Here is a 26,178-nt window from a genome sequence, read left to right on the forward strand (position 1 = left end):
CAAGGTTTTTGGTGTCTGGTTGAAGGCCCTGGCTAGAAACGACATGTCCTAGGAAGGTCACCTGGCTGCAAGCAAAATGACACTTGCTGGATTTCAGCTTAAGGCCCGCAGATTTGAACTGCCTAAAGACCTCCTCAAGGCTGTTCAGAATGGGCCGAAAAGGTACAGCTAAACACCAGCACGTCGTCCAAATAAATCAAACACACTTTCCAGTGAAGACCACGAAATACCAATTCCATCAATCTCTGGAAAGTTGGGGGTGCATTTGTTAACCCCATCGGCATAACTTTGAATTGGTAAAGGGCACTCCCGGTGGTAAAAGCGGTTTTCTCTCTGTCCTGTGGGTCCAGAGCCACCTGCCAATAGCCACTAGACAGGTCCATGGTACTAAACCAACACGACCCCGACAAACTGTCCAACACATCTGCTGGACGTGGCAATGGGTAGGAATCTTTAACAGTCACGGCATTTAATTTTCGAAAATCGATACAAAATCGGTAACTGCCATCTCGTTTCTTTACAAGTACAACTGGCGACGACCATGGACTACAACTCTCCTCAATGATGTCCTCGTCCAACAGTTTTTGAACCTGGCGGTCTATCTCATCCCGCATGTGAGGGGAGGTTCTGTAGGCCCTCTGTTTAATTGGCTCTGCAGCCCCTGTCCTGATACTGTGCTGCACTTTATCCGTTCTGCCAAAATCTCTGTCGTGTGCGCTGAATATGTCACCATATTTAACAATTAAATTTTCCAATTCTTGTCGCTGCTCAGCATCCAGTGCCGCCTGACTGAGGTCAACTTTGGGGAATGTCACAGGCTGGGCCTTCACGTTGGCTACTGTAGCTTCTACTAATGAGAATTCTTCCCCTGACTGGTTCGCAACTGAATGAAAGTCCCCTAGTACTATGTCACCCGGCACACAGCAATCCTCAGAAGTGGGGTTCATAACCTGAATACAAGCCACGCCTCTCTTTACGGTAGTCAATGTACGGGCTACCATGTTTTGTACGCCAGGTTCTAAGATACCAGTGTAATTGGGACTGTGTTTAGGGTCACTCGTATTAGATTGAATCTTAATCAACACATTCATCTGGCTTAGAGCAGGGACGGTAACAGGTGACAGCATTACAGCACTGCACCTTAACGGCGCTATCTGGGGGCTACACAGCAGTGGAACAGGCCTGTCCCAAAGCTTCAGCTGATTCAAAGTCAGGTCAATGACTGCACAGTGTTTCTGTAAAAAGTCCCACCCCAGAATCAGCGGTCACCCACTCTGATGGAAATAGGGAGTGTGCCTAATGTATCTAAACAATCCCCTGTCACAGATTTGGCCAGAACATATGATTTTTGAATAGGCCTCCTCTGTAAAGCTGGTATAGACATTCTCAAAGTTTCACTAATCAGTGAAATTTCAGAACCCGTGTCGATAAACCCCTTAACAGCAGTGTCCTCAACAACTGTAAACACATATGACATTGGGGTTACCTGTCCATTGTCTGACTGCATAAGGTGTGGGGTCATACAGTCCTGAACAGCAGATACTCGACCCATAGTACCTGCTAGCGGCCGTTTCCCTGGTAGAAGTTGTCCCTGTCATCGAAGCTCATGTGCAGTCCTCTCTCTCTGGACGGGGAGCGATAGGAGGACCAGTTGGGTGATTGGCGCTCCTCCCTCCCCCTGGTGGATGACGTGTGTAGAGGACGGTGCTCCCAGCGGCCCTGATAGCCGGGCGCTGGGCTGGGACTGCGCCGATAACCGGGACTGGCACGCCGATACTGGTCCTGGCTGCTCGATGATCTAGGTGCCCGGTGTGGTGACGATGGCGAAGTATGTGAGTAGCCCTGGTCCTGTCGGCTTGGTGAAGATCTGTGGCGGGAGTAGTAATCCCCTCCCTGGGAGGAGTGATGCGGCCAGTATGCAGAGTGACGCTCTGGAGACGGTGATGGCGAGCGCGAGTACCTCTCTCTCTCTCGGGACGACCTCTGCCATGCTCGGCCACGCTCCAGCTGTGCCCTGTAGTCATGATCATTTCGTCGCTGCAGCCGATCCACCTCCAGCCGAAGTGCTCGCACATCAGCCGACAGCTCACGAACGGCAGTCGCCAGTTCACTGTGATGAGTTGCATCATGCTTAGCTGACACCATGGCAGAAACAGTCTCTGTCGCTGAGGTAGCCACTGGGGGGGTCGGTGACTGAGGGCCAGCAGGGGCTGAAAGTTTCAAAGCCTCCTGAGCCCTCTCCCACTTGCCGGCAATGGCCAACGCTTCCTCCAGCGTAGTGGCTCCATGCTCGTGACACTTTGCCTGAAGAGTGAGATCTAGGCCAGCAACAAACCTCCTGAACCGCTCCATTGCGATGGCTGGCGCCCCATAATTTGGGAAAGCTTCAAGCACTAGCCTGGTGACTTCAGCAACATACACTTCCAAGGGCTCTTTGATCAACCGTTGTCTGGCATTAACAAACGTTTGAAAATGCAACAAAAATTGTTTTCTCCCAAAAACTTCATTCAACTTCATAATACTTGTGTCATAATCCTTCTCTGCCTCTTCTAAGGACAGCCAATACGCCAACGCATCCCCACTCAGCCGAGTGGGTAGAATGGTGGCGAGATCCTGTTGCAGGTTATCAGAGCATGCTTTCACAGCGAGTTCGAGTCGCGCCTTCCAAAGTGAGAAACTGTCCTTATCTTTGCCATCACCGTGGAAACACGGCGGCAACTCGACCTTGTAGTGAACGATCCTTCTGACGTTACGTTCCTGGTCCGTGCCCAGCGCTGCGGTAGCATTAGGGCCAGTACTAGAGCTGGGACCACGGCCATCAGCGACCTCAGAGTCCCAGGTATCTTCGTTCTCCGACATTTTGAAGTCCAGGAAAAAAAAATCTGACAAAATCGAGCAAACTCACAGTCCAACGCTAGCAAGCTAGCTCGACCAAATCCGCGCCACACAGCAGCAGCTGCTCGTTGCCTTTTACCTGGTTGCAGAAGTTGCCAAAAACTCAACGCGATGAGGAACGAAACACCGCTGCCACCAGTCTGTAACCTGAATTTATGTCCGTTCTTCTCCGTCGGGCTCGTGGGTACAAAGAAAGACAGGTTACAATGGCGAATGACTTCTTTTATTTCTTATCCAGCGAGGCAACTTACAAGGCGACTACACGAGTTTCTCTTAATCATTTCCCCCGTGTTCCCTCCCCAAAATCACGTCCGGAGGGAACACTCCCCCAGGAACCAAAAATCATTCATAACCGAAGTCATACATGTCATTACCTATTTCTAACAAAAGCATATTAAATAAACTTAACAATAGCTGGCCATAGTTCCCAGCATACAAATAATAGTTTACAGTAACTTTAATCCGTTTCTGTGCTGTGATGAGCTCTAAAGCCTGACTGAAACATCTCAAACAGGCTGTTTCTCTGCAGGTGCTCCGGTAACTGAGTCACCACCACCTTCTTAAGAATTTTAGAGATAAAACGAAGGTTGGATATAGGCCTATAATTTGCACACATCAGGATCCAGTGATGTTTTTTAAGCAACGGTTTAATTACTGCCAACCTTGTAGGACCGGGGTACATAACCTGTCACTCAAGAACAATTGATCTGGTCAAGAATAGAGCTGCCTATCATTGGTAAAACATCCTTCAACAGGTGAGTTGGGATGGGATCTAAAAGACACGTGGTGGACTTGGATTTCTGAATTAGTGAAGATGCCTCAGAAAAATGTATAGTGGTGAAGGAGTTTAAGGGCTCTTTGGAGACCCTGTATGTTCCCACAGTCAGAACATCTGATGACTTGCTACCTCTTTAACCGCTGCACTTCCTTGATTGAGAGCTTAAACCGACCCGCTGCTCATCCCCCTCAGGAGTAAGAAGTGCAGCCTGATGTATGAGGCCCTCAATAAACGAGGATCCTCACCTAACCTTCGAAACAAGCACTCTTTGGAATACATCGATTTAGCTGACCATTTGTTATCCAAGTCTGGCAAGCCAAGCACAGTCCTCCATTGTACTCTTGTACCTATGACCACAATAATCATACACCCACTGTATCTCTATATCTCTAATTACAATGAACAGATACATTACTGATGTTAATGTTAATGTTCTCTGTACAGGTGGCATCTACTGCATGTCTGACCGGGGACGGAAGATGGATCATCAGGTTTCTTCTCTCTCCCAAAAAGTTTTTAAAAAAAAAAGGTTTTCCTGATCTGGTTTGAGGGTCTGAGGACAGAGGGGGTCACAATTGTGAAGCTTGTAAAGCCCTCTGAGTCAACAATGTTTGTAATTTTGGCTTCTAAATAAACTTGATTGACCTTGACTTAGATGTGAACACCTAAGTTAGGACATTCACCTATTATTTGGAGCACTGTAGCTTTACTTTGAAGTAATTCTCCTGACTCAAATGAACATGACCAGAGGGAGGTGTTATCTGCATTTCTCCAGTAGAATACACCATATCTCATTATCATTAGCTCAGACATCCTCTGGCCAGGGTTTCTGAGTAATTGATGTAGGGCTCTACAGCTACTATATATTTAAATAAATACATACAAACTACATACAACATAGAACATTATTCCTTTGTTCAAAGATTCCTGTGAGATTCCTTTTCATTACAGAAGATACAAAAAATGGAAAAATCTTGTTTACATGATGGAAAAGTTGAAGTTAGTTAATGTTGTCATTACACATGTACAGCATGTCCAGTTCTCTTGATAGATCATGATCAAAGCCCAGTGACTTTTGGCACATCACAGATCAAAGGCTTTCAGGTATACGGAACATCATCAAAATTAAATGAGATCCTCTTTCGTCCATCAGCAGTCCCATCCAAGCAGTTTCTTTAACATTGTCTTAAAATTTCATTAAAATCCTTCCAGAACTTAAAGTTATTTTGGTAACAACTGCTGGCTGTCACAAAACCCCATTGGTGGAGGTAAAACCTTGTCACGGTAACTGTCAGCGATGTGGTGCTTGTACTGAGATGTTCTCGGCATTCATCACTGCATTGTGGGACATGTAGTGTTCAAGAAGTTTCTTCCAGGTTCCATTCAGACGCAGCAACTTCTGGTTTCCTTTGATAGCAGAGACATATCATGATGGCTAGGTCATTGAATATGGAGTGATGAGAAGTATGCTGAGAAATGGAAAATCGGTGGTTACCAATGATGCACAGCCCCTCCTTGGACCTGGTGATGGCCACGTTGATCTGATTGGGATCCCCCACAAACCCCAGATGTTTACTGAGCCACGCTCCATCTGTGTTACTCTCCAACTCCACATCGGTCACAGAGCACACCGTTGATATGATGACATAACGCCATTCACTTCCTGGAAGGCAGGATGTTGAGCTCATTTTCTCATGTTGATTAAAAAAACAAGAATATATCATAAACTTTTCCCTTGAAACAAATAAGAACCAGCTCACCCGGCCCGTTCTTCCATACATTTGGATCTATTATCCCAAAGAGAACCTTCAGCGTACCCTTCATGAATTACATGACTACAAAGTCGGAATATCTGTTTTGAGACATTTTATCATGTTCGACATTTTAAAGCTGAAATATTGTGCCTCAACAGCTGACACAGCTACAGGGGGCAGCAAAACCTTCTGGGTTGTATTTACTTTGTAGTGCACAGTAAATGTGTAGGTGGACTCTGGCATCGTCCATGACGGTAGCACAGAAAGCCCTGCTAGCCTTTGGAAGACTAAGTCAGCCCTTCCCGGCCTATGGGGATCACAGTGACTGTGATCGGACTGCTGGGTCTTCTGAAACTTTGAATGATGTCATACAAAAGTACAACAAAGCACAAGGCTGATATGGACAAATGTCTGAAAAATGAAGGTAAAGTTTGAGCACACGTAGGTGTACATGTACGTGTGTATGTGTGTGTCAGAGAAAACACATATTTGTGCCGTCATGCCATTATGTCACCTTGGCTCTTTGTGATGGTGGTAACAGTGATCTCCTTCATGTTCTTATTTTTTAGATTCTCTCTAATCTGTGACACTTGGGCGTTGTACGGTGACAGAATTGCAATACTCTGCTGTTCGATCTTTGCAATTTCCACCAATTTTTGAGCGATGTCAACCTAAAAGAAAGAATATCCACAGTCACTGCACACATACATTAACCAGCTTTACGGTCAAATGCTAACATTCACACCAACATCAGTCAATCACTTTATGAGCCTCTGAAAGCTCAGATAAATTGACTGAATATCAAACTGATACCACTGTCTCCATTTCCTCCTTGTTGGCCCTGGAGTTCTCGTTGCCTTTGGCTGTGCTCACGACCAGACTGACAGTTGTTCCCTCAACGTGACCAAAGACAAACGGCAAAACCCTCTCACCAACACGCAGTGTGCTAATGGGTTGCTCCAAGCCAGTTTTCAATTTTCCCTCGTAGAACTGGCTTGAAGGAAATTTGCAGATGTCTTCATGCTGAAGAAAAACAAACATTTCAGTCTGCGCCGTTAACAGCTAACGTGCTAATGTGCCTCATGAACAGGAAAAAAATATATTTCACTCCTCATAGCTCGGTAACACAGGGAAACAAAAGGTGAGGAGGTCAGAGAAGAAGGGACAACATGACTGAGGGGAGGTGAGAGAGGGAGGGACAAAATGCTCACCATTCTGTACTGTGTGTCCAGCATCACAACCCTCTTGTTATGGAGTTGAAAGTAGCGGTCAAACAGGGACCTGGACATCCCCAGTTTCTTCACACGCATGTTCTTCACAGTGGGTCGCAACTGTTTGGGATCTCCGATCAGAACAACCTGGAAGGGACATGGGAAGTACCTGGAGTGAAGACTTCAAAGAACCCTGAGAAGAACTGTTCTCTCTGACAAGGTTGTGGGGGAACTGGAGGTAGTTGAATCGCTCACCTTCTCTGGGCGGTTGCAGACCAGCGGTATCATAGTCTGTGGTTCCGTCGTCATGGCGCACTCATCAATAACCACCTGACGAGCACTGACGGTTTTCACCAAGACTGGGGTCATGGACTGAGAACATGTGCAGAGGATGATGTCATGTTGTCCAAACTCATAGCTCCTGGCTTCCCGAAGAAGACGTTTGTACCTCCAAGAAGAAAGAAACTATTACGTTACTGATTCTTACTGGTCATATTGGGACATATTGGGAAGTGATAAATATAAATATTTTTTAAATATAAATATATATATATATTTATATTATTATATATTATATTATTATATATATAATATTGGGACAGAGGGGATAAATGACTGGTTATACTGGGACAGAGAGGGTACATGACTGGTTATGTAATGTGACAGACAGTATTAATGACTAGGTATACAGGGCCAGAGAGGACAAATGGTAACACTGTAACAGAGAGGATTAATGAGAGAGTAAATGACTGGTTATACTGGGAACTTACTCTTTCACCTCTTCAGTACTCAGCCCTTTAACGTCCTGAAGAGCACGCTGTCGATGTTTTAGCTCTTGGATGTCCTGAAGATCTTGTTCTTTGTGTTGAGTCATCTCAGAGTGGAGAAGTGCCTCTTTCTCCTTCAGGATTAGCGAAATGCGTCTGAGCTCTTCTTTTGTTTGCGATGCTGCTTCAATGCGCTCATCAAAAACTTTGATTTGGTTTGAAAATGGGTTTTTCTCTTCTCGCATTCGGTGATGCAGTGTGATGCTCCTGACACCAAGAAAAATCCACCAATTAAATATGAAGACTGAGACTTGCCAGCATGTTTGATTTCCATACCTGAGCTGTGACTGTGCCCTTTCTTGGCTAAAAGCCCTCTGGGAAAACTGAAAGCTGCAGTCAGGATAGGGATAATCAAGCATCTCCACTTGTTGGCCATAGACCCTGAGTGGCCTGAGAGCAGTCCCAATCTTTAACAAGAATCCTGGATTTCAAGAGTAGAACACATAAACTACAAAAATCATGGGAACCAAATCAGCTGCAGCTTTTAGCAGGAAAATACTACTTGCCTGCAACAACATCAACTGACTTGTTTGATGGTCCACAGTAGAGGATAACTTCTTTCTTATTATTATCTTTTGGGTCTACAAACCTCCTTTGCGTCTGGGAGTTCAGCAAAAAGAGGCTGTGCACGATGTATGCCCCAACTACTGTTTTTCCAGTTCCTTGGACACAATAACAACAATAGAACATTTTCTGAAAGTGTAAATGTTTGAGGGATGGTTTTTTCAGCTACCTGGTCATACAAACAAAGAAAGTAAAAAAGCAGGTTTATCTCTCCTTATTCTGCTGCTGCTAATAAACTGACAGTGACTTTGTCTAAAACTAGTGCCCAGTCACAGGATGTGCACATAGAACACTATTTCATTGAGTGAGCACTGTTGCGTCTTACCAGGTGGTCCCCATATGAGCGTGAAGTTGTTATTTAGCACCTCAGTGACAGCTTCTTGCTGGCTTGTGTTGAGGTTTGGAAGTCCGGCAGGCGGCTCCCTCCTCATAGGAATCCAAGCTGATTTAACTGCAAAGAAAATGGACAAAATCAAAAACCTGGACTCTTGTCAAACCCAGATTGAGCAGATGGCTGAGGAACATACCCTCCTTTGGAATGCGCTGTCCGAGGGCTATAGCCTTGACAAGCTCACATGCAGAATGAATACTGACTGCTTGTTCTGTACGGCTGCGACATGAGATAAACGTCCAGAGTTAATCATGAATTTAAAAAAGTCCATCAATCTAAAAAAAAACCCTCCCAAACAACAAAATTCAATTCCACTCACATGTTTGGCAGGAGTTTGTGGATGATTTCAACAGTGAAACAAGCGTTCCTCTCAAAGATGCAGTCAGGAGTGTTCTCCATTGGTAGGTGACTGACGTAGAACTCCACTGTGCTTCCTGGATTTGGACTATCCTCCCTCTTTTCTATTGTAGTGACACCATGAGCCACCCAAGTGAACTCTTTTGGATCCACTGGTGTGGAATCTATCAGGGTTTTGTTGAAGGTTAGGCCTCTTTTTCGTATGCAGAGGAAGCACTGTGACAGGTAACATTCAATGGCCCATTCATTGATCCAAGCAGCAGGTAAGAAGAAGCTTCCTGTCAGCCTCCCTCTCTGTACTTGTCTGAAGTTGACTTCCAGGCCCTCAATGATGATGCTGTCTCCCTCATCCACTGCAGCAGAGGCAGATTCCATTTCACAAATTGGTCTCCAGATCCGCTTGTACTCCTCTGTGTCACTGTATTGAAGCCGGGATGGGTCATCGGCAGATCTGGAGAAGCAAGCAACTGGATTGTGGACGTGGTCAATGCAAATGTCAAAGTGTGGCGTAATGTGCACTAACTGAAGCGTTGGCATTTGATAACCTCTTTGGATTTCTGATGTCAACTGGACATGAAGGGTATCCCCTGCCCGCAACTGGAGGTTTAAGTTGACCTCATGTCCTAACTGTAATGCAGATTCATCTTGCTCCTCTGAAAATGTTTGCAGCAGAACATCTGAGTGTTCCATCTGACTTGTATTGATGCTGAGCACACAGGATCTGGCGGCCTCCAACTCCTCTTTGTCAACTGCTTCCACAACTTGTCTCCACATATTCAGGGGAAGTTTTATGCAGGGGCCACGGTTCCACATTTTTAATTCTCTGCAGATCTTTGCAACATTGGCAGCATAAATTCGCCTTTTCCATGTCAGATTGATGCAGTGATTTACCTCATCAAACAGAGGTTGGCTTGACAACTGTAAATCTCTGTATAGGATTGACAGGCTCCCTGCAAACACATCCTTGTTAAATGGAAATGTCACAGCAATGTGATCTGTGTTAGGAGCTAGACTTAGGACAAAGGCTAGCTTAGGAATGCTCTGTTTGTTCAGGATCACGGCGTAGCAGATCTGCGTGGCCTTCTGCTCATACTTGTTGCCGGTCCGGATGTCATTCTCAAACTTATTGCACAAAGCAGAAATCTCTGTGTGAGTGTACTTAACATGGCTGTCACATATGACAGAGTGCAAAAGTCTCTGCACAACGACATCCATGTAGCGGCGTATTGGTGAGGAGGCTTGTGTGTAAGTTGGCACGTTCAGAGAGTAATGGCCAACCTTTAATTTGGGAGAAGAGTTGGAGGAGATGATATAGGCTTTGCTGGAGCACCTTCTGAATTCGTCCATAACTGACTGGAGTGGTGGGTGAATGTCATCGGCAGCAATCAGATCCACCATTCTGTCGATGTCGTGTGCTCTGGCAGCGGACTGAATCTCCTCCCACACTGTTGTCACTATTTGGAAACTGACACAGCTTAGAGTTCTATCACCTACATCAACTTTGTTACGCACGTAAAAAGAGAGTGGTATCAAGTCTGCGCATTTCTTCTCTTTGAATTGGTCGATCTTTGCAGGGTCGGGTCTGGCCTGACAGCGGAGAGGAGTGCAAAAACTAGTCTTTGGGGAACTGATCAAAGTCTCTGATGTGAACTTATTGAACATCACACTCAGCTCTTCAATCATGAGATTGGCTTTGCGTCTGCCAGGCACCTGATTGCTGTCGGGCTTAGAATAAGCCCAATCTTTCAGCCTTTGTTTCCTTTGAACTTTTGAAAAACAGTAAGCAATGGTAACACAGTCCTCTACTGTGTCAAATCTGGGTGTCTTTTGATATCTCTGAGAGATCATTTCTTCGGCCTCTTCATAAGAAATCTTTCTGTCAGATTTGATCTTCGATAGCTGGAATTTGGGTTTTTCTTCAATCTCATTAGTTAGCTTGTTTACAACAAACATTAATGACACCACACTGCGGACTTGACCCGGCAGGAGACTTAAGTCTTTAGTAACCTTGTATGGGAACATGGGAAGGTTTTTCCCAAGACTTCCAAAAAATGTAATCCCACGATGCTCAGCAATCTTGTCTAATTTATCACCCTGCCTCACAAAGCTCACCACATCTGCAATGTGGATTCCCAGCTCATATCGGTCTTCAAGTTCTCTGATGCTAATAGCGTCATCTAAGTCTTTTGCGTGTTTTGGATCAATGGTGAAAGTCAAGGTATCACACAGGTCTGCTCTGCTCAACCCATCCTTGTCTTCCAAGAAAAAATTATCATCTGAAGTGGTTGGAATTTTAAACTCCTCATTTAGGATCCTTAGTCCATCATCCAGAGACCTTCCAACTGGGATTATATCAATGATATTCCCCAATGGCAGGTAACAACACTTTTTCCAACCAATCACCTGCACCACAAATACACTGTTCAGTCTGAGCTTCTCATTGAGAGGTTGATATGTGTCCACCGTCCACTGTCCATGAATTTGTTTCCAAATGGGAATGAAGTTGCGTCTTTTCTTGCTGATGAGGATGTGAATTTTGGGTGCAGTTATTGTGACGGGCACCATCGTTCTTCTCACAAAGGGGTGTTGAGAATGATCCTTTTTGCAGTGGTCCTCTTCCTCAAGTGTACACACAAGTATACGGGCTGAAGGGTCTTCCCTTCTGATGTGGACCCTGGATTTTTCCACGACCACCACATCTCCAGAAAAGGCTGTTCCCAGGTTTGCTCTTCCCTTTATGTTGATACGTCTGCTCGGGTTTTTAGATGGTATGACATAACCTTGATTGTATGACTCCCTGAACAACTTTCCTTGGATGTATCTCTCTGGGTTCATTTTACCCAATTCTAAAAGGTCTGACTCACCCTCGCTAAAGTTGTCCCTTGCCAACTGATCAAACTCTTTTAGCTCCACACTGTCTTCATCTGAACAATAATCTGTCATTTGCTGTTCATATTCAGCTTTCATTTCTTGAAGGATTGCATCAGTGACATCGAGGTCATCTTCAGTATGTTCGGGTTTTTGAAACCGTGCAGTCTCTAGAAGGTCCCTTTCAAAGAATGCTCTGGTGAAGTTCTGTGGACCAACACTGTTGTTACTGAGGCAGTGGTTTGTGTAGGACTTCCAGACTCTAGAGCATTTCCCAAAGCAGCATAGGGCAGCAGCATCTCCAACCACAACCACGCAGGACTGCGCCCTGGTCATGGCAGTGGTTAAAACACGCATATCATTAAAGAGTTCCACACCGGGCAGGTGAGATTGTTTCAGACTGTCACGGGTTTGCACAGCTGACACAAGAACTGCTTTGAATTGCTTTCCTGAAACACATGAAATGACAGTTAGTGGACAAAACCACTGGACCTCAGAAGATGTATCACATTCACTTGAGGCCGACTTCATTAAGGTCACGGGTGATGTGAGAGGCCCAGGTTTGGTATGGGCTGGTCAAGAGAGTTGCACTTTATTTGCTTTGAAATTTAGGCAGTCGGCATAGTGTATCCAGCGGTCTGACGGGTGAGCACCAGGCCAAAGCTGGAGAGGGAAGAAGGAAGGTTGTATCCCTCTTCTTGAATTTTCCAGAGGTACCCTTAAGCAAGGTCCCAAACCTACAAATGCTCACACAGTGCTCTGTGATGAGCTAATGACCCATCCAGGGGTGGACTTGCCTTCATATGTGCACACTCCCCTTGACCTCCCCATGAATATAACATTGAAATTAAATTTGCTTTCACCATCTTGTTGACCTGGTTGTCATCAAGCTGCTCTGATCCTCAAACCTGCACAGAGCTAGTGAGTGCAGAAATTTTGCTTTGCTTTGCTTTGGAGGTTTAACTTAACTGATCATAGACAAATGTTAGCTGGCTACATGTAGTGATTATTCTTAGAAGAAGAAGCAAAGGCTGATGACAGGGTGAGGCCACTCCATCCACAACCCAGATAAGCAGATGAAAGATGAAAATGTGATCACAATGGACTAAAGTTTGACCTTCGGAATCTAACATCGAACATACCCCTATCATCAATTATTTGACCATTTTTACCATTTTAATTTTGCAATTTCATTTACATCCAATTACATCCCCATTAGAAGGTTACATCTGTTCAAACTCACAAAATTAAAAATTTTGGATAAAATATTTTTCACAAAATAATTCATTATTTTTGTTTTTACACTTCAACCCTATTCTGGCTCTGTGTAACATATTTACTAACTTGGGTCATATTCAAACATCTAAAAGAATAAAGCAGAATGATTGCCCAACCATCCATGACCTGTGGGAGGAAACTGTGCTGTAACATATTGCATCACTTCCTGTTTCCTCAATAGAGATCGTTGGTGCATGTGTGTGTTGGGTTCACTTAAAGATAAATACTCAAGCAATACTTGTTAGTTGCCTACTAAATTTCAAATTACACAAATAAACGACTGACATTTTTCACTCAGTCTCAGTATTTTACCGAGCATTGGCATTAGCATTGCCTCACTATCTGTTTCACCCAGTGTCTCACCCTGTGTCTGCTCAGTATGTGAAATGTTTAGTTATTCTTCCTCCTTTAGTGATGGCAATAGGTTAGGGCTCTGGAGGTGAGACTCAGTAAGCTTGAGACACTATTCTGCAGCTTGGAGTTGACCAAAGTTGCATCAGGTAGCCAGGACAAGGTAGCCGCTGTGAAGCTGCCTAGGGTAGATACGGCTAGCTATCCTCCAGCAGCAACCGTGCAGCCGGCTAGCCAGGTGAAGAGAATTGTGTTTACCTTGTTACCATGTGTTTGCTTTTTTGTATATGTCTCTGTTCTCTGTTGCAGTTAGTTTAGAAGTTAGGGATAACATAATCATTAGCAAGAGTAGTAAAGATAAGTAGTCAGCTGACTCGTCCTTGACATGATACTGTAGTTGTAATCAGGGGAGACAGTGAAACTGGACAGCATAGTGGTGTTGATAAGTTTATCTACAGGAAGAATGTGAACTTTGACCTGGCTATCTGGGAAACAATGGAGAACAAGAACTATGTCAGCAACCGATGGAACAGGAAGAAGAAGGCGAGGTCATCCAAGCAGAAGGACTGGATTGGACTGGATTAGCGTCAATAATTTACATACGTGTTTCTATAAAAGACTGGGTCAAGTGATAGTTAGGTTGTCAGACTTCATCCCCTGACAATGTACTTTGTTATTGTAGGGTTATGAACTGGCCCGAAGCTCTGTAATATTTGTATCTTGAATTGGTTCTATTTGCTTAATACATTTTGAAATTGGCATCTTTCTTCTTGAAGTCTTCATTCAAAGGACACACGGATTGGCAGTGACACATATGAGTATTGCGATCCAACACAGGGCAAGCATCATGTGCACCACCAAATAGTTCCTGTGGCTAATTGTTTTCTAGAGTGAATGACATAGGAGCAACTTTAAGGCTTCTGGTGAAAAATAATTTTAAAAATGGTGAAGTTATTATTGACGTTGAAGCAAACGACACCAGGCTTCGTCAGTCGGAGGCCAACATAATTAACATAGAGTCAGTGTGTAACCACGCTAAAATGATTCCTGACACCATAGCATTCTCTGGTCCCCTCTCCAAACTGGCCAGCGAAGAAATGTCTGGTTGCATGTTGTCGCTTCGTTGCTGACTGTCAAAGTGGTGCCCCGAAAACAGGTGTCCTTTGTTGACAATTGGAACAGTTGTAGGGGAAAACTTGGTCTGATTAGGAGAGACGGTGTGCAACCCACACCTCCCTGCTGAATCCGTAGAACCTTTATCCACCAACAATAACATTTTTAGCACTATAGAGGTAGTCTCTGTTCCACAATTTTATCAATCACAGAGCAAGGGAGCAGTCAATCACCATAATCTTATCAATATCTAGACCAAAACCCAAACAGAAGAAACTAACAGCACAATTAAATGACTTAAATATTAGATTTCATTTGCGTAAATCCCTGTTAGTGCAGGACCTGATAGCTGATCATCACATTGATTTATTCTGTCTTACTGAAACGTTGCTTCCACCTCCATTTGTACTGGGAAAGTAAAATTACCTTGAACATTTGCAATGTTTTCCACATTAACTTCAGACAGACTTCTTTTAGAAAGTGCTCTTCTAATCAGCTGAACCTGAAAAATAAGCAGACCTTAGAAATTATCTTCCTATTCTCGTCAGTGAAAAATATTCTAAAGCAAATTTATGTAATTTATGAGACAAAAATAATAGGCATAATTAGCTTTAGAGCTCTTTACCAGCTGCACATAGAGTTGGGTTGTTGATAGACTAACCTGAGAGCCTTCTGATAAAACACAGACTTTGCGGTAGTCCTTGGTCCCCCAGGACAGTGGCCAGTTCTCAATGATGTGTTGCACCTCTTCGACTACTGTGGCCACCTCATCTTTGTTATACCAGGACAAGGAGACTGGGTCTGAGAGACATTCTCCCCGAACATGGTGTAGCTTCAGGGCTCGACCATCATCAGGGGCTGGAACATTTCCAACAGCTTGGATGATATTGTTTTTGCTGAGATAGAGATGGCTGCTCATGAAGTCCACAATTTCTCTGGTGGAGCGGTAGTTTTCATTGAAAATGATCCTACTTTTCTCAGCAGCACCACACTTTTGTCCTTGGTAGTAGTGAAAGAGGCGATTCAGGAGGGTGTGGTTTGAACGATGGTAATCATCCACAGAGAAAAGCTTAGGTCCCATTTGCATGTGATCTCCTGCTAAAACAACTCTGGTCTTTGGTCCGGCAAGTCCCAGGGGGATAAGGGCATCGCATTCCAGCATCTGGGATGCCTCATCGATGAATATATGAGTGAAGAAGCCTTGTGGGAGGTTCAGGCTGTGGAAGTTAAATGCCATGCGTGTGGTGGTTATCACAATATTGTATTGATCTAGAACAACTTTTGTAGGTGGGAGAAAATAGTGTCCATCTTCAGACAGGAGACAGTATTTCAAGGTAATCTCATCTGTGGACGATATTGCAATCCCAGGTGTGTTTGCTTTTACTCGAATGGGCCTCAGCTTGTCATTTTTCTTGTCGGTAAAGGGATGGAAATGTTCTCTGATGTAAAGATCGGCTGAACTGAGAGGAGAAATAGATGTCATGACAAACTGAAAAGTCTGCACAGCAGGGGTTAGGGTTAATATCTCATTTACCTGTTGGTGCATGTGCAGATCAGCACTTTGTTGCCAGGCTCTTTAGAAAGTTCTATTGCTGCTGTGGCAAGTGTGAAGGTTTTCCCAGTTCCAAAAGGGCCGTAGATGAGTAATGGTGCAACAAATGTTGGGTCACTGGAGTTTCCCACAATGAAGCTGAGTGCTTGCTGCTGTTTGATGTTCAAAGCAGTGACACCAACATATTGGTCACTTCTGATGGGAACTTCACATTTTTCCAGATCTGGAAGCACTCTTGTCATGTCAGGAAGGAGGTCCACTGCCTTGTGCATGGTGCAGAAACGGAGGCGGTTCAATTGAAACTGAATCTCCATCTGGTATGATTCAGTGTTCCTCAAGGAAAGATCAGAACAACATTTTCTGGACAGTTCCAAGTACATTTGGCTCTCACTTTTTGTGTCCTGAAGGATGATGGCTTCATAGACTTTAGAGTCTTGAGCACTAGAAGATACCAATGCGACTAATGCTGACTGGATGCTCCGTTTCAGTGCTTGTCCTTCAGGAGTATCTGGTCTTAGACTACAAGGAACTGTGAGGACACAGAACAACTGGCCCTTAGGACAAAAACGCATTCCAAAATGGTTGCTGTACAATTTGTCCAGAGTTGCAACTTCCCCGCAAAAGTTTAGCCTAAAATGAAGCAGACATTTACATATTAAATCTTTTCACATGTGCAAACCCTCATATTAATCAATGACAGAAATAAAACTATTGACAACCTGGGAAAGACAGAATCCCAAACACTGATGCACAGTAAAATATGTAGCTGGAACTGGGGTCAGCTGGCAGTTTATATCAAAAGAAATTACCAACAGTGGCTCAGCTGATGTGTGACATGTTCCCCTCTACTGAAGTCACAGTTTACTATTATGATGGATATAAGAAGACTACATATAGATACAGCTTGGTTAAGTCCACTCTTGGTTGATGGGGTGGACAATAATCACAGATTACATATTTACGAGTCCTGCATGAATTTCTTTACATTTCTGAAACGTTCAAAGAATGTTACCTGGAAACAATCTTATCCTCTGCATGTTCCTCAATGTACAGGAAGTGATGCATTTGTCCTTTGTAGTTGTCCCGAGTGACATTTTTTTGGCTGTTTAAGGTTATAGATGTGTAGTGGCGGATACGTTCAGGCCGCTTGTACTCCTTCAGAAGCTTCTCCTGATCTTCTGTCTTAGGCAAACATGGCACAACATCCTGGGTCTCCCTGTGCCAAAGTTCTGCACTCTGAAGGCTGGATCCAAGACCCACAGCTTGTTCTTCATTGTCATCTAGCTTGACTTTACCGGTTCTTACTCTGAGTTTCTTCAGCAGCACTGGTCTCATGTCAAAATCTAGCACCAACCACTGTTCGTACAGGCCAGGGTTGGCTGTTGTGAAGGTCACGGGGATGTCATAGGTCACATCTCCTTTGTAGAAGCACTCACCTGAAGAGTAGACACAGTGGTCCAAACTCATTTCACCGAGGCTGAAATAAGCTCCCGGTTCTTGTTTTAGAAGGGCCACATGAACGAGTTGCCTCTGCATTAAAGAGCAAAATGTTAACCTGAGAATGTAGCAAAGATTTCCATCAGGTTTGGGGAGGACGGGACGGGAGGAGAGGAGAGGAGAGGAGAGAGGAGAGGAGAGGAGAGGAGAGGAGAGGAGAGGAGAGGAGAGGAGAGGAGAGGAGAGGACAATGCTGTGGCTTGTCCCGGGGGTGAGTGGGTAAGACGTAGCAGGATGGTGGATCAGCACATGTGATTCTCCTCTATAAAACTCTAATTTCAGAGGATTAATGTGGTGAAGAGAGGCATTAGAAGATGTGACAGGGCATCTCTAAGACGCAGAAAAGAGGTGTGAAGCATTCAAGTCTTACCTCTGTTTGCACTCGAAAGTCCCAGCACAGTGTTTTGTTGACTTGTTTGGTCTCCACAGTTAAATCTTCTGAACAGGAGATGCTGACATCCTCAATTTGGTCTGAGAACTAAATAATAATTGGGAGAAATTCACAGAGGTCAACGTAACCAAACTTCAAATGTGCTGTAAAGCCAATCTGAGTGTGTTTGACCATTATTCACACATTTGTGCATTACAACCAAAGTAATGTGACACCTTCTCATCACAACTCCTGGCACACTTCAGGCAACAAAAAAATCTTCAGATGTGACAGAAGGACAAGTGTCTGGGTCCAAGAAAGGACCAGTGGTAAAAAGGGTCATGGGGTGATGGGTCGCTTACTGATGGACACAAAGAGCAAAGGCTGGCCCAGGTGGTCCAGGAGGTGAACCAAGCAGAAGATGGAAAAGTCAGGAGAAAGTTGTAAAATCCAAAGAGGTAAAAAGAAAGGAGAGTATTTAAGCTTCTGAAAGTTAACAAAGGAAGCAGCAAGAAGGACAGGGAGCATTCAAGTTAAATCTGAATGGTTTTTAAGAACCATTAACCATTAAGACTAAACTCAACTCAACTGGTATTCTTTGTTGACCTCATGTTTCTGGTATATTTGCATGCTGTAGGACATAAAAGATAGTACTCACTACGTGTCCGTCATTGTTGCTGGCTCGGTACTCATTCAAGAGACGCTGTCTGTACGTCAAGAGACCCTGAGCTTCTATGTTCTGCCCAATCTCTTTCTCTTCTTTGGTACACTTCATCCATTCCTTTAGTTCCTCCTCAGAATGAGCCTTTGGACATTGGTCACCATACTCACATGTTTGTGGTCTGCACACAGTGGTACGACAATGGTTGACATTAATTTGTTTTTGTTTGTTGTCAGACATACAACTTCATGAGCTGGTTAGAACTAAAGTGTAATACTAGCTACAGAGATTTAGCAGTGATTGGCTGAAGTGGCCAGAAAACCGCAGTACAGTATACCATAGAAGCAGTACATCAATACATCAGCATCACTACGGCATCAGTGATTCACCTGTCACAGAGGCAGAGTTGGTCACTGAGGTTGTGAGGAGGTCTCCGTCCACTCCAATTGGTTCTGGTGTCCTCACTGACCAACTGGGTGTGTTCCAGAGAGGAGCAGTGTTTGTAAAAGCTCTCTGATGACAAAAAGCTCAATAAGCACACTTTGCAGTACCAGAGGTTCTGGCTGGGTTCTGTTTGTACCGCTTTGTTCAGAAGGTGGGGTCTGATGTTAAGTCCACCGTGCTCTGCCTTCCACACAGCCATCTCCACAGTGCTCTGGGCAGCTTGGCAGTGACCGGAGGGGTGCCAGCAAGGTTTGCCTTGGTGAACATGACTACAGAAGGTAAAGGAGCAGTCCTGCTGCAGCGGGCGGAGCTGGCTGCAGATGTGCTTCCTCATGTTCTCAGAGACATAATGGACTAAGACCGGATCCCAGGGGTGAGCTGCCTCTGCAGAACAAGTTGCGTTCCACTTTCTGTTGGTCAATAGTTGTGGATGGCCCTGAAAGCAAAGCTTGCAGACCTCCATGAATTTGCCAGAGAACTGCTGGCATATGAGTTCAGCTGCCTTTTCTGCTGTTTCTGAAACTGACCCATTTATGGCCTGGATGAATTCACTCATTGTGACCTTCTTGTCTCTCAAGTAGTTCCAGACTGTAGCCTCTTCGTGGCTTCTGGCATATGTGCAGCTGTTTCCATCTTTTGTACATCCAGAACCCTCCACAAAGAAGCAACATTTCTGGTAGAAAACATTGTGACCAAAGTGTCTGTTGGTCGGCCGCTCAGACACGGGCCTCCATATGTCTGATGCTTTGGTCTTCACTAAAAGCAACTTTTTGGGACACTGGTGGTTAAGTGGCTTAAGTGTGAAAGTGGTTTCCTTCACTCTGACACAGCAGAGATTGCACACTAACTTCAAATCAAGTCTTTCAAATATGTCTCCCACAGTAGGACGGGCTGGTTCAGCAGATTGAGCAAGGAGAGAACAGAGAAGCTGGCGATCTAATCCGTGACGCTTCTCAAATGTCCACACAGTGGCTTCCTCAATGCTGCTGGCAAAGCTGCAGCGGTTTCGGTGTTGCTGGCAACCAGAACCCTCCACAAAGAAGTGACAGAGCTCATACTTAGCTGGGCTTGGAAACTTGGGTCGCTGGGAAATGGGTCTCCAGCTGCTGCCACCTTTGATCCTGCACAACAAGAGATTTTCTGCACATGTGTGGTTGACTGACTTTACCATATATGTAATCTGTTTTTCTCTGTGGCAGCATTGAGCACATGCAAGTCTGAGGTCAAACTCTGATAATAGAGACAGCAACTCCGAACTGTGGTTGGACATCATTGAGGTCTGAGCCCAGAATGTCCTGCCCCAATTTGATCAACATCAGCCCCTTATCTGTAGGCGAGAGGAAGCTCCATTTTCTGGAAAAGAAGAAAAGAGCATTGTGAGCAACTAACAGCTCATATGATGGGACAAATCTTCTGGACAGGATTATGAATTTATTTGAAAGCAGCTCAAGAGCATCACCTCACTGCAGTGTGATTCAAGAGAAACTGTTGTTGATCAAAAGATATAAAAAACATTCTTTAGCAATTTTAATAAAGGGCTTGATAGTTCAGAAATAATTTTGAAAAATTTGGAACTGAAAGGATTTTCATACAGTATACGGGAGGCTGGTACGGGAGGCTGACTCCATCTCTACTCTTAAAATTAGGCTTAAAACCTACCTCTTTGAAAAAGCTTTCTGTAGTTCCAGTTACTATCGTAGACAGACAAATTTTCATACTTAGGGGGTCGTCTAATCATTAGGTTAACATCTTAGCTATGCTGTTATAGGCCGAGGCTGCCGGGGCCCAGAAACATGATCACCTGACAAGCCTCTGTCACCCCACTGGGTCATGGTCTCCTCTCCTCTCCTCTCCTCTCCTCTCCTCTCCTCTCCTCCTCCTCTCCTCTCCTCTCCTCTCCTCTCCTCTCCTCTCCTCTACCTGTCCTCCCCCTTCTCCTCTCTCTCTACCCAGCTGGCCATCAGCAGGAGGGTCCCCCTACATGAGCCTGGTCCTGCTCAAGGTTTCAAGTTTTTCCTTGCCACTGTTGCTTGTCTGGGGTTAGGCTCTGGGATTCTGGAAAGCGCCTTGAAACATTTTGATTGTAAAAGATACTATATAAATAAAGATTGATTTGATTTGATTTTTATTTGTAGACACGCCCAATGTAACCTATACTATTAAAGCAGGATAAACTCTTGGACCAGATGGCCTCTCAATAGAAATCTACAGAGAATTTAAAACGAGGAGCATTAATTACTCTGCTCCCAAAAGCAGGCACAATTTGGTTTTGTAAATGGATATGATTACTCTATAAGGAAACAAATGCACAAATTATGACAAACATCATATCTCAATAAAAGGAAAACCAAGGGGGTAAACAAAGGGGACCCTTTGTTATCTTTGTTTTTTTAAATTATTATTATTATGGTGATTTAAATTTGGCAATAGCAGGGGACACATGATAGTATTTCAGGAATAGTCATAGGACAGATGTACTATTTGGCTTTATAAGCAGATGATACAATTGTTTTTCTCAAAAATACCAAGTAGACAAGGAAAATCCAACGAATATGTTCGCAAAATTTAAGGGTGTCAATTGCTTTGCTTATTGTTCAAATTGTTCCATTTCTTAATAATATTGTAGACTAGTTATGCAAGAGGTCTCAACTTTAGATAGATGGACTGATTTACCTATATTGATAGTGGGTACACTAAATACTCTCAAAATGTATCTACTTCCTTAACTGTCATATTTATTTTAAACTGTACCTCTGCCACCACCAAACAATTTATTTTCTCAGAGGAAGACACTTTTCATCAAGTTTTTATGGGACAATGGACATTCCAGGCTGAGCCTATCATTGATGGACTTGCATTATGGTAGCAGGGGCTTAAATATTGAAACCCTGTGAGGGTGAAGTTTTGATCACCCGCGCTGTTTGTTCACTAGACTCAGAGTAACCACGCAAACAACAGGAGTTCCTTGCAAGGGAGAGCTGAGCAGCAGTTCCAGCTTCCTCTGTCAACTCCGTTCATCTGCTGCTCGCTCACCTCTTTTATTGGTGCAAACAGAATGGGTGTCTAAACAGGATCTCGTAACTCATTGTCTTCTGACATCTTTACAAACTTCTCTAATCTTGACCAACAGGATACATCTGGGTGCTGGGCTTGGTTGTCAGCAACTTCAGCACCTTTACGAAACACTCTCAAACAAACACTTCTTTTCTTATCAACATTCCTCAAACACTCAAAATCTACATACAATAGCATTTAAAGATAATACTAATAACAACAATAACAATAATTCTTCTCACAACCCACTATAGTACTATTAGGCAGCGTAGCTGAGAATACTGATGTTTAATTACTGAGAGGAGAATGTGCTATCATGGACCCATGGAAGGTTATACACAAGTTACCTTTAACCATTTACCTGCACTCAGCTAATTGTAAGAAACTCACAATAAGATTCTTTTGGCTAAAATTGTGATAAGCATTTGGCAACAAGTCAAGAACTATCTGAAAAAGTTGAGTCATTCCCATTATTTAGTCCGATATAGGGTCCAAAATGATATCTTCCCCCAGGAATAAGGGGGATTTAAAATCTGGGTTGAACAGAGACTTTATTGGAGTACAACAAAGTCAGTCCTTATCCATTCCTAGCCTATCATCATTTGAACAAATTATGGTGAAAGACTGAGAAGAAAGCGGCTTCATTTCCAAAATATACAGTATAATCAACTGAGTGGTGAATCTTGGGAAATGTTTGTAATGCTAGAGTCCTGGTGAGAGGACCTATGAGAGAATATTTCATTTGAGGAGGCAGCTTGTACCAAAGCACTATCAATTAAAGTAAATTTCTGCAGGACAACTGGTTAATGTGTTCTTATATCACCCAAGTTAAATTGAAGTTCAATAGTGCCATCCCAGATGTTTGCAAAAAATGAAGAAGGGCATGATTTTCAATTGATGATGTTTGGTTATATCCATCCATCCATCCATCCATCCATCCATCCATCCATCCATCCATCCATCCATCCATCCATCCATCCATCCATCCATCCATCCATCCATCCATCCATCCATCCATCCATCCAGGGTGAGAGCCACTTAAGGCTGCTACAGCTTTCATTATTATTGAAACAAAAGTATCAAAACTTACCATTTTCATCACAAAGGAAATAAAAAGCCCTATGAATTATTTCCATTTGAATAAATATCTTTTCTTGAATAAAACTAAAAAATGTCTGTAAAATAAAATATCAGACAGAAATATGTCGCTTAGCTCAGTGTTTTTGGCTGAGTTTCATGCAAAGCCAATTGTGCTGGGTGCATGTTTTTCAGGCAAAGAATAACGTTTGTTGTATTGAAGGTGCAGTTTTTCTCCCTACCTCAAGGAATCGTGCAGTGGTTGCATGTTGCTGGACCACTGCTTTTATTGGATATTTGATTGCAGATCTTCTTCTGTGATTATTCCTTGGAACATCCATGTTATTGGAAACCCTTCCACACTGTCTGGGATTTCAGATTCATAGGTGTTTTACCCTTAACCTGTACACCTTCCTGAGTGGGACAGACTAAACTGAGTAGGCATCTCCTATGGAAGCGTTCCAACTGTGGGCTTGACTACTGGATTTGCAGGCCAATGTCTGGTCAGAGCACGAGCAGTGCCACCTCCTGAGGGAACACAAGCTTCCTCTTCGGGTTCACACTCATCTCCCAGTCAGAGGCTTGTTCTAAGATGAAGGATGGGTTCTTAGCTGCGATGCTGGTCTTACAAGCCGCATACCCTTCCCCCGTAAAGGTTATGGCTTCTGGCATTTGGATCTGCATGTTGGTGGCTTTCAATAGCTGCTTTTCCTTCCATGTGTTGATTTGCTGTGCCTTTATCTGTTGTGCCCTTCTTCCAATGCCTTTGATCAACAATTAAGGATGTGGTTCAGTGTTCAGGAGGCTGCTCCACATTGGTTTCAAGATGGGTTAGATTCTCTGCTCCAGATCTTTAAGTTGCTTGGGGCTGTTAAAAGGTCTGTCACAGAGCGCAGGAGAAAATCAATATTCCTTGGTCCCCCACAATTTCCTGGTGTTTCTAGTGGGATTCTGCTTCCATCACAGCATGCTGCGGTATGCACTCTCTTTTGCATTTGATGGTCTTGCTTGTGTGTCTTAATTTCCTATCTTCAGACAATAGGAGTGTGCTGACCAACTGTGCTTTGGTGGCTTTAAACCAGGATGTCTTGCTGTACAGATTGACTGTGCCAAAAGATGGGGGACATCCACCCATTTCTACAATAAATTGCTGCACATCTTTCCATTCTTTCTACTATTTGGGACGTTGGAAAGTTATAAAGTAGGAAGGGCCATTGCAACTGAAGTATGATCCCACACTGGAGGCCTCATTAGCCTCCATATCCATAGAAAAGGACATACTGATGGAACTGAAACATAGACCACCTGTACAACAGAGCGTTGAAGTCTTGTTTAGGAAAGAAAGGATGATGGATTTTATTTCATATAAGCAGGCACTCTGGATTTTACTTTAATATGTTTTTGTCATTTTTTGTTAGTATTTGACTTCATTCACAGGTACACCAACATATGCATATTCTCAAGAACAAATGTTTGATTTTCAATCCATAATCTGTTTCATTATCATCTTATTCAATCAATTTTTATTTAAATAGCGTCTTTTACAATCAAAATTATTTCTAGGCGCTTTACAGAATCCCAGGGCCTAACCCCAAACAAGCAACAGTGGCAAGGAAAAACTCCCCTTTAACAGGAAGAAACCTTGAGCAGGACCAGGCTCATGTAGGGGGACTCCTCCTTATTGTTGCCTGCTTATTTGAAAACAAAATCCATTCATTTTTTTCTAATCAGGACTTCAATGGCTGTGTTGTACAGGATATCTGCATGTTTCAGTTCCATGTCCTTTTCTGTGGAGCCACTGGTCTGACTGGTTTCACACATTCTTTTGATGCATGACTTTCAGGTTGCATGACTTTCATTTCAAATAAATCCATTCGCAGTGGATTTATGACGTCAGCTTCCTCTTTCCACCCCCTTCCTTCTTCCTCCTTTCCTACAGTCTCTTTTTGTGAAACTGTGTGCAACAAATCTTTGACACATAGTGTAGGCAAAACTCTTGTTTTGCATACAAACTAACATTATTGTCTTATGTGACCACTTTTGTAGTCTAAATTGAGGGTCTGTTACTGTAATAGTAAATAACACATGGAGGCGTAAATCGTGCTCTTTAATGGTGGCTCAACTTCACATCAATGACAGGAAAATTCATTCAAAGCATTACTAATTTCCTAATTTCACCTGCAACTCCAAATTTTTTAAACGTGAAGAAACCCCATAATAACACAGCTTTTAAGAGCTTGTGCTATACCTCTGGAATACTGGGGCAGCTCCTGGTCTAAATTGTTTTATTTTAGGGGTTTTCTGCATAGATCATTTGGTGGCAGCCACCACCAAATTCCTGACTGCGACCAGCTCACAGCTGAGGATTTTCAATGGAAAATTCTGCGTTTCTCTGTAGAGATCTGTCATTTCCGTCAGGTGTAGCTGCAGACAAATAATGCCCAGGAGAGGCAGTATCAATGTGTCGAATTTAGCATCGGCTGACCTGTGAAATTTTCTGTGATTGTGAAATCCAAAGAAAAGGAAGCTTCACGGCAATAATCATGCACGGTGAGATCAGCAAAATGGGTCATTATTGTTAAGTTTATTTTTCCGGCTCTCAAAAAAACGGACTTAAGATTTTAAGATACGTTTGAGACTTTTATAACTCGTGCCTGACCCAGAATAAACCAGGATTAAACTTTCTTTAATTTTATCTTTATAAAAAGAAAAATGTCACTGCACAACTGGACAATGATGGTCCAAACCAGGCAGTCTTTGAATATAAAGACTAATTCAGGAGGTTCATCATAATGAAGGTACCAACACCTGTTTCAGAAAGAATCATACATTTGTCTTCATGTCCTATATAAGGAATAAGAATGCTGATTTCTTTACCTGAGCAGCAGGAGTTCTTCTGTCTGTTAACGTCCACAGCAACATCGACTGACTGTTGACAACACGCAGGAGACTGTTGACACTTAAGTTTCGTTTCTCAACTTAAGAGTCATCAGCAGATCCATGACATCAGCCTGCTCCCCTCCCTCCACTTTTCAATCCCTCCCTCCTCTATTCTCTTCTCCCTACTCTTTCATTGTCTTTCACTCTCCCATGCATGATTGTAAAGCAGATGTTGCCGTGGTTATAGCAATACCTG

At 43.5% G+C, this 26,178-nt stretch overlaps 1 protein-coding gene across 6 annotated transcripts; it reads right to left on the reverse strand.

Moving 5' to 3' along the window:
• Window positions 1-4,195: 4,195 nt before the first annotated feature.
• helz2b (helicase with zinc finger 2b) lies at window positions 4,196-26,086 on the reverse strand. Of its 6 annotated transcripts, XM_057031041.1 has the most exons (21): window positions 25,920-26,060; window positions 23,285-23,922; window positions 18,857-20,264; window positions 18,465-18,648; window positions 17,807-17,914; window positions 16,952-17,469; window positions 15,922-16,569; window positions 15,049-15,847; window positions 14,814-14,889; window positions 8,740-12,094; window positions 8,557-8,639; window positions 8,355-8,480; window positions 7,972-8,127; window positions 7,742-7,886; window positions 7,409-7,672; window positions 6,894-7,086; window positions 6,639-6,785; window positions 6,241-6,450; window positions 5,942-6,098; window positions 5,169-5,336; window positions 4,196-5,080 (listed from the first exon to the last, which is right to left on the reverse strand). In XM_057031041.1, exons 3-21 carry the CDS (start codon window positions 20,182-20,184, stop codon window positions 4,965-4,967), a joined length of 8,781 nt encoding a protein of 2,926 aa, XP_056887021.1. In that variant the 5' UTR covers window positions 20,185-20,264; window positions 23,285-23,922; window positions 25,920-26,060; the 3' UTR covers window positions 4,196-4,964. The 6 variants fall into 6 exon arrangements, 5 of the variants coding, with proteins under 5 accessions (XP_056887021.1, XP_056887020.1, XP_056887023.1 ...); XM_057031040.1 differs by lacking the exon at window positions 23,285-23,922 and having other exon boundaries at window positions 25,920-26,086; XM_057031043.1 differs by lacking the exons at window positions 23,285-23,922; window positions 25,920-26,060 and having other exon boundaries at window positions 18,857-18,980; window positions 19,048-19,206.
• Between the last annotated feature and the right edge of the window lie 92 nt (window positions 26,087-26,178).

Source organism: Takifugu flavidus, chromosome 4 (assembly GCF_003711565.1).
Source record: "Takifugu flavidus isolate HTHZ2018 chromosome 4, ASM371156v2, whole genome shotgun sequence".
In the NCBI taxonomy this organism is placed as follows: Eukaryota; Metazoa; Chordata; class Actinopteri; order Tetraodontiformes; family Tetraodontidae; genus Takifugu; species Takifugu flavidus.

Coding starts and splice junctions, on each gene's coding strand:
- helz2b (XM_057031040.1), bottom strand. CDS start 20,184: ATGATGTCCAACCACAGTTCGGAGTTGCTGTCTCTATTATCAGAGTTT. Junction 12,095..14,813: donor AAACATTGCAAATGTTCAAG/GTAATTTTACTT, acceptor CATGTGTTTCAG/GAAAGCAATTCAAAGCAGTT. Junction 8,128..8,354: donor GCTCATATGGGGACCACCTG/GTAAGACGCAAC, acceptor ATTGTGTCCAAG/GAACTGGAAAAACAGTAGTT.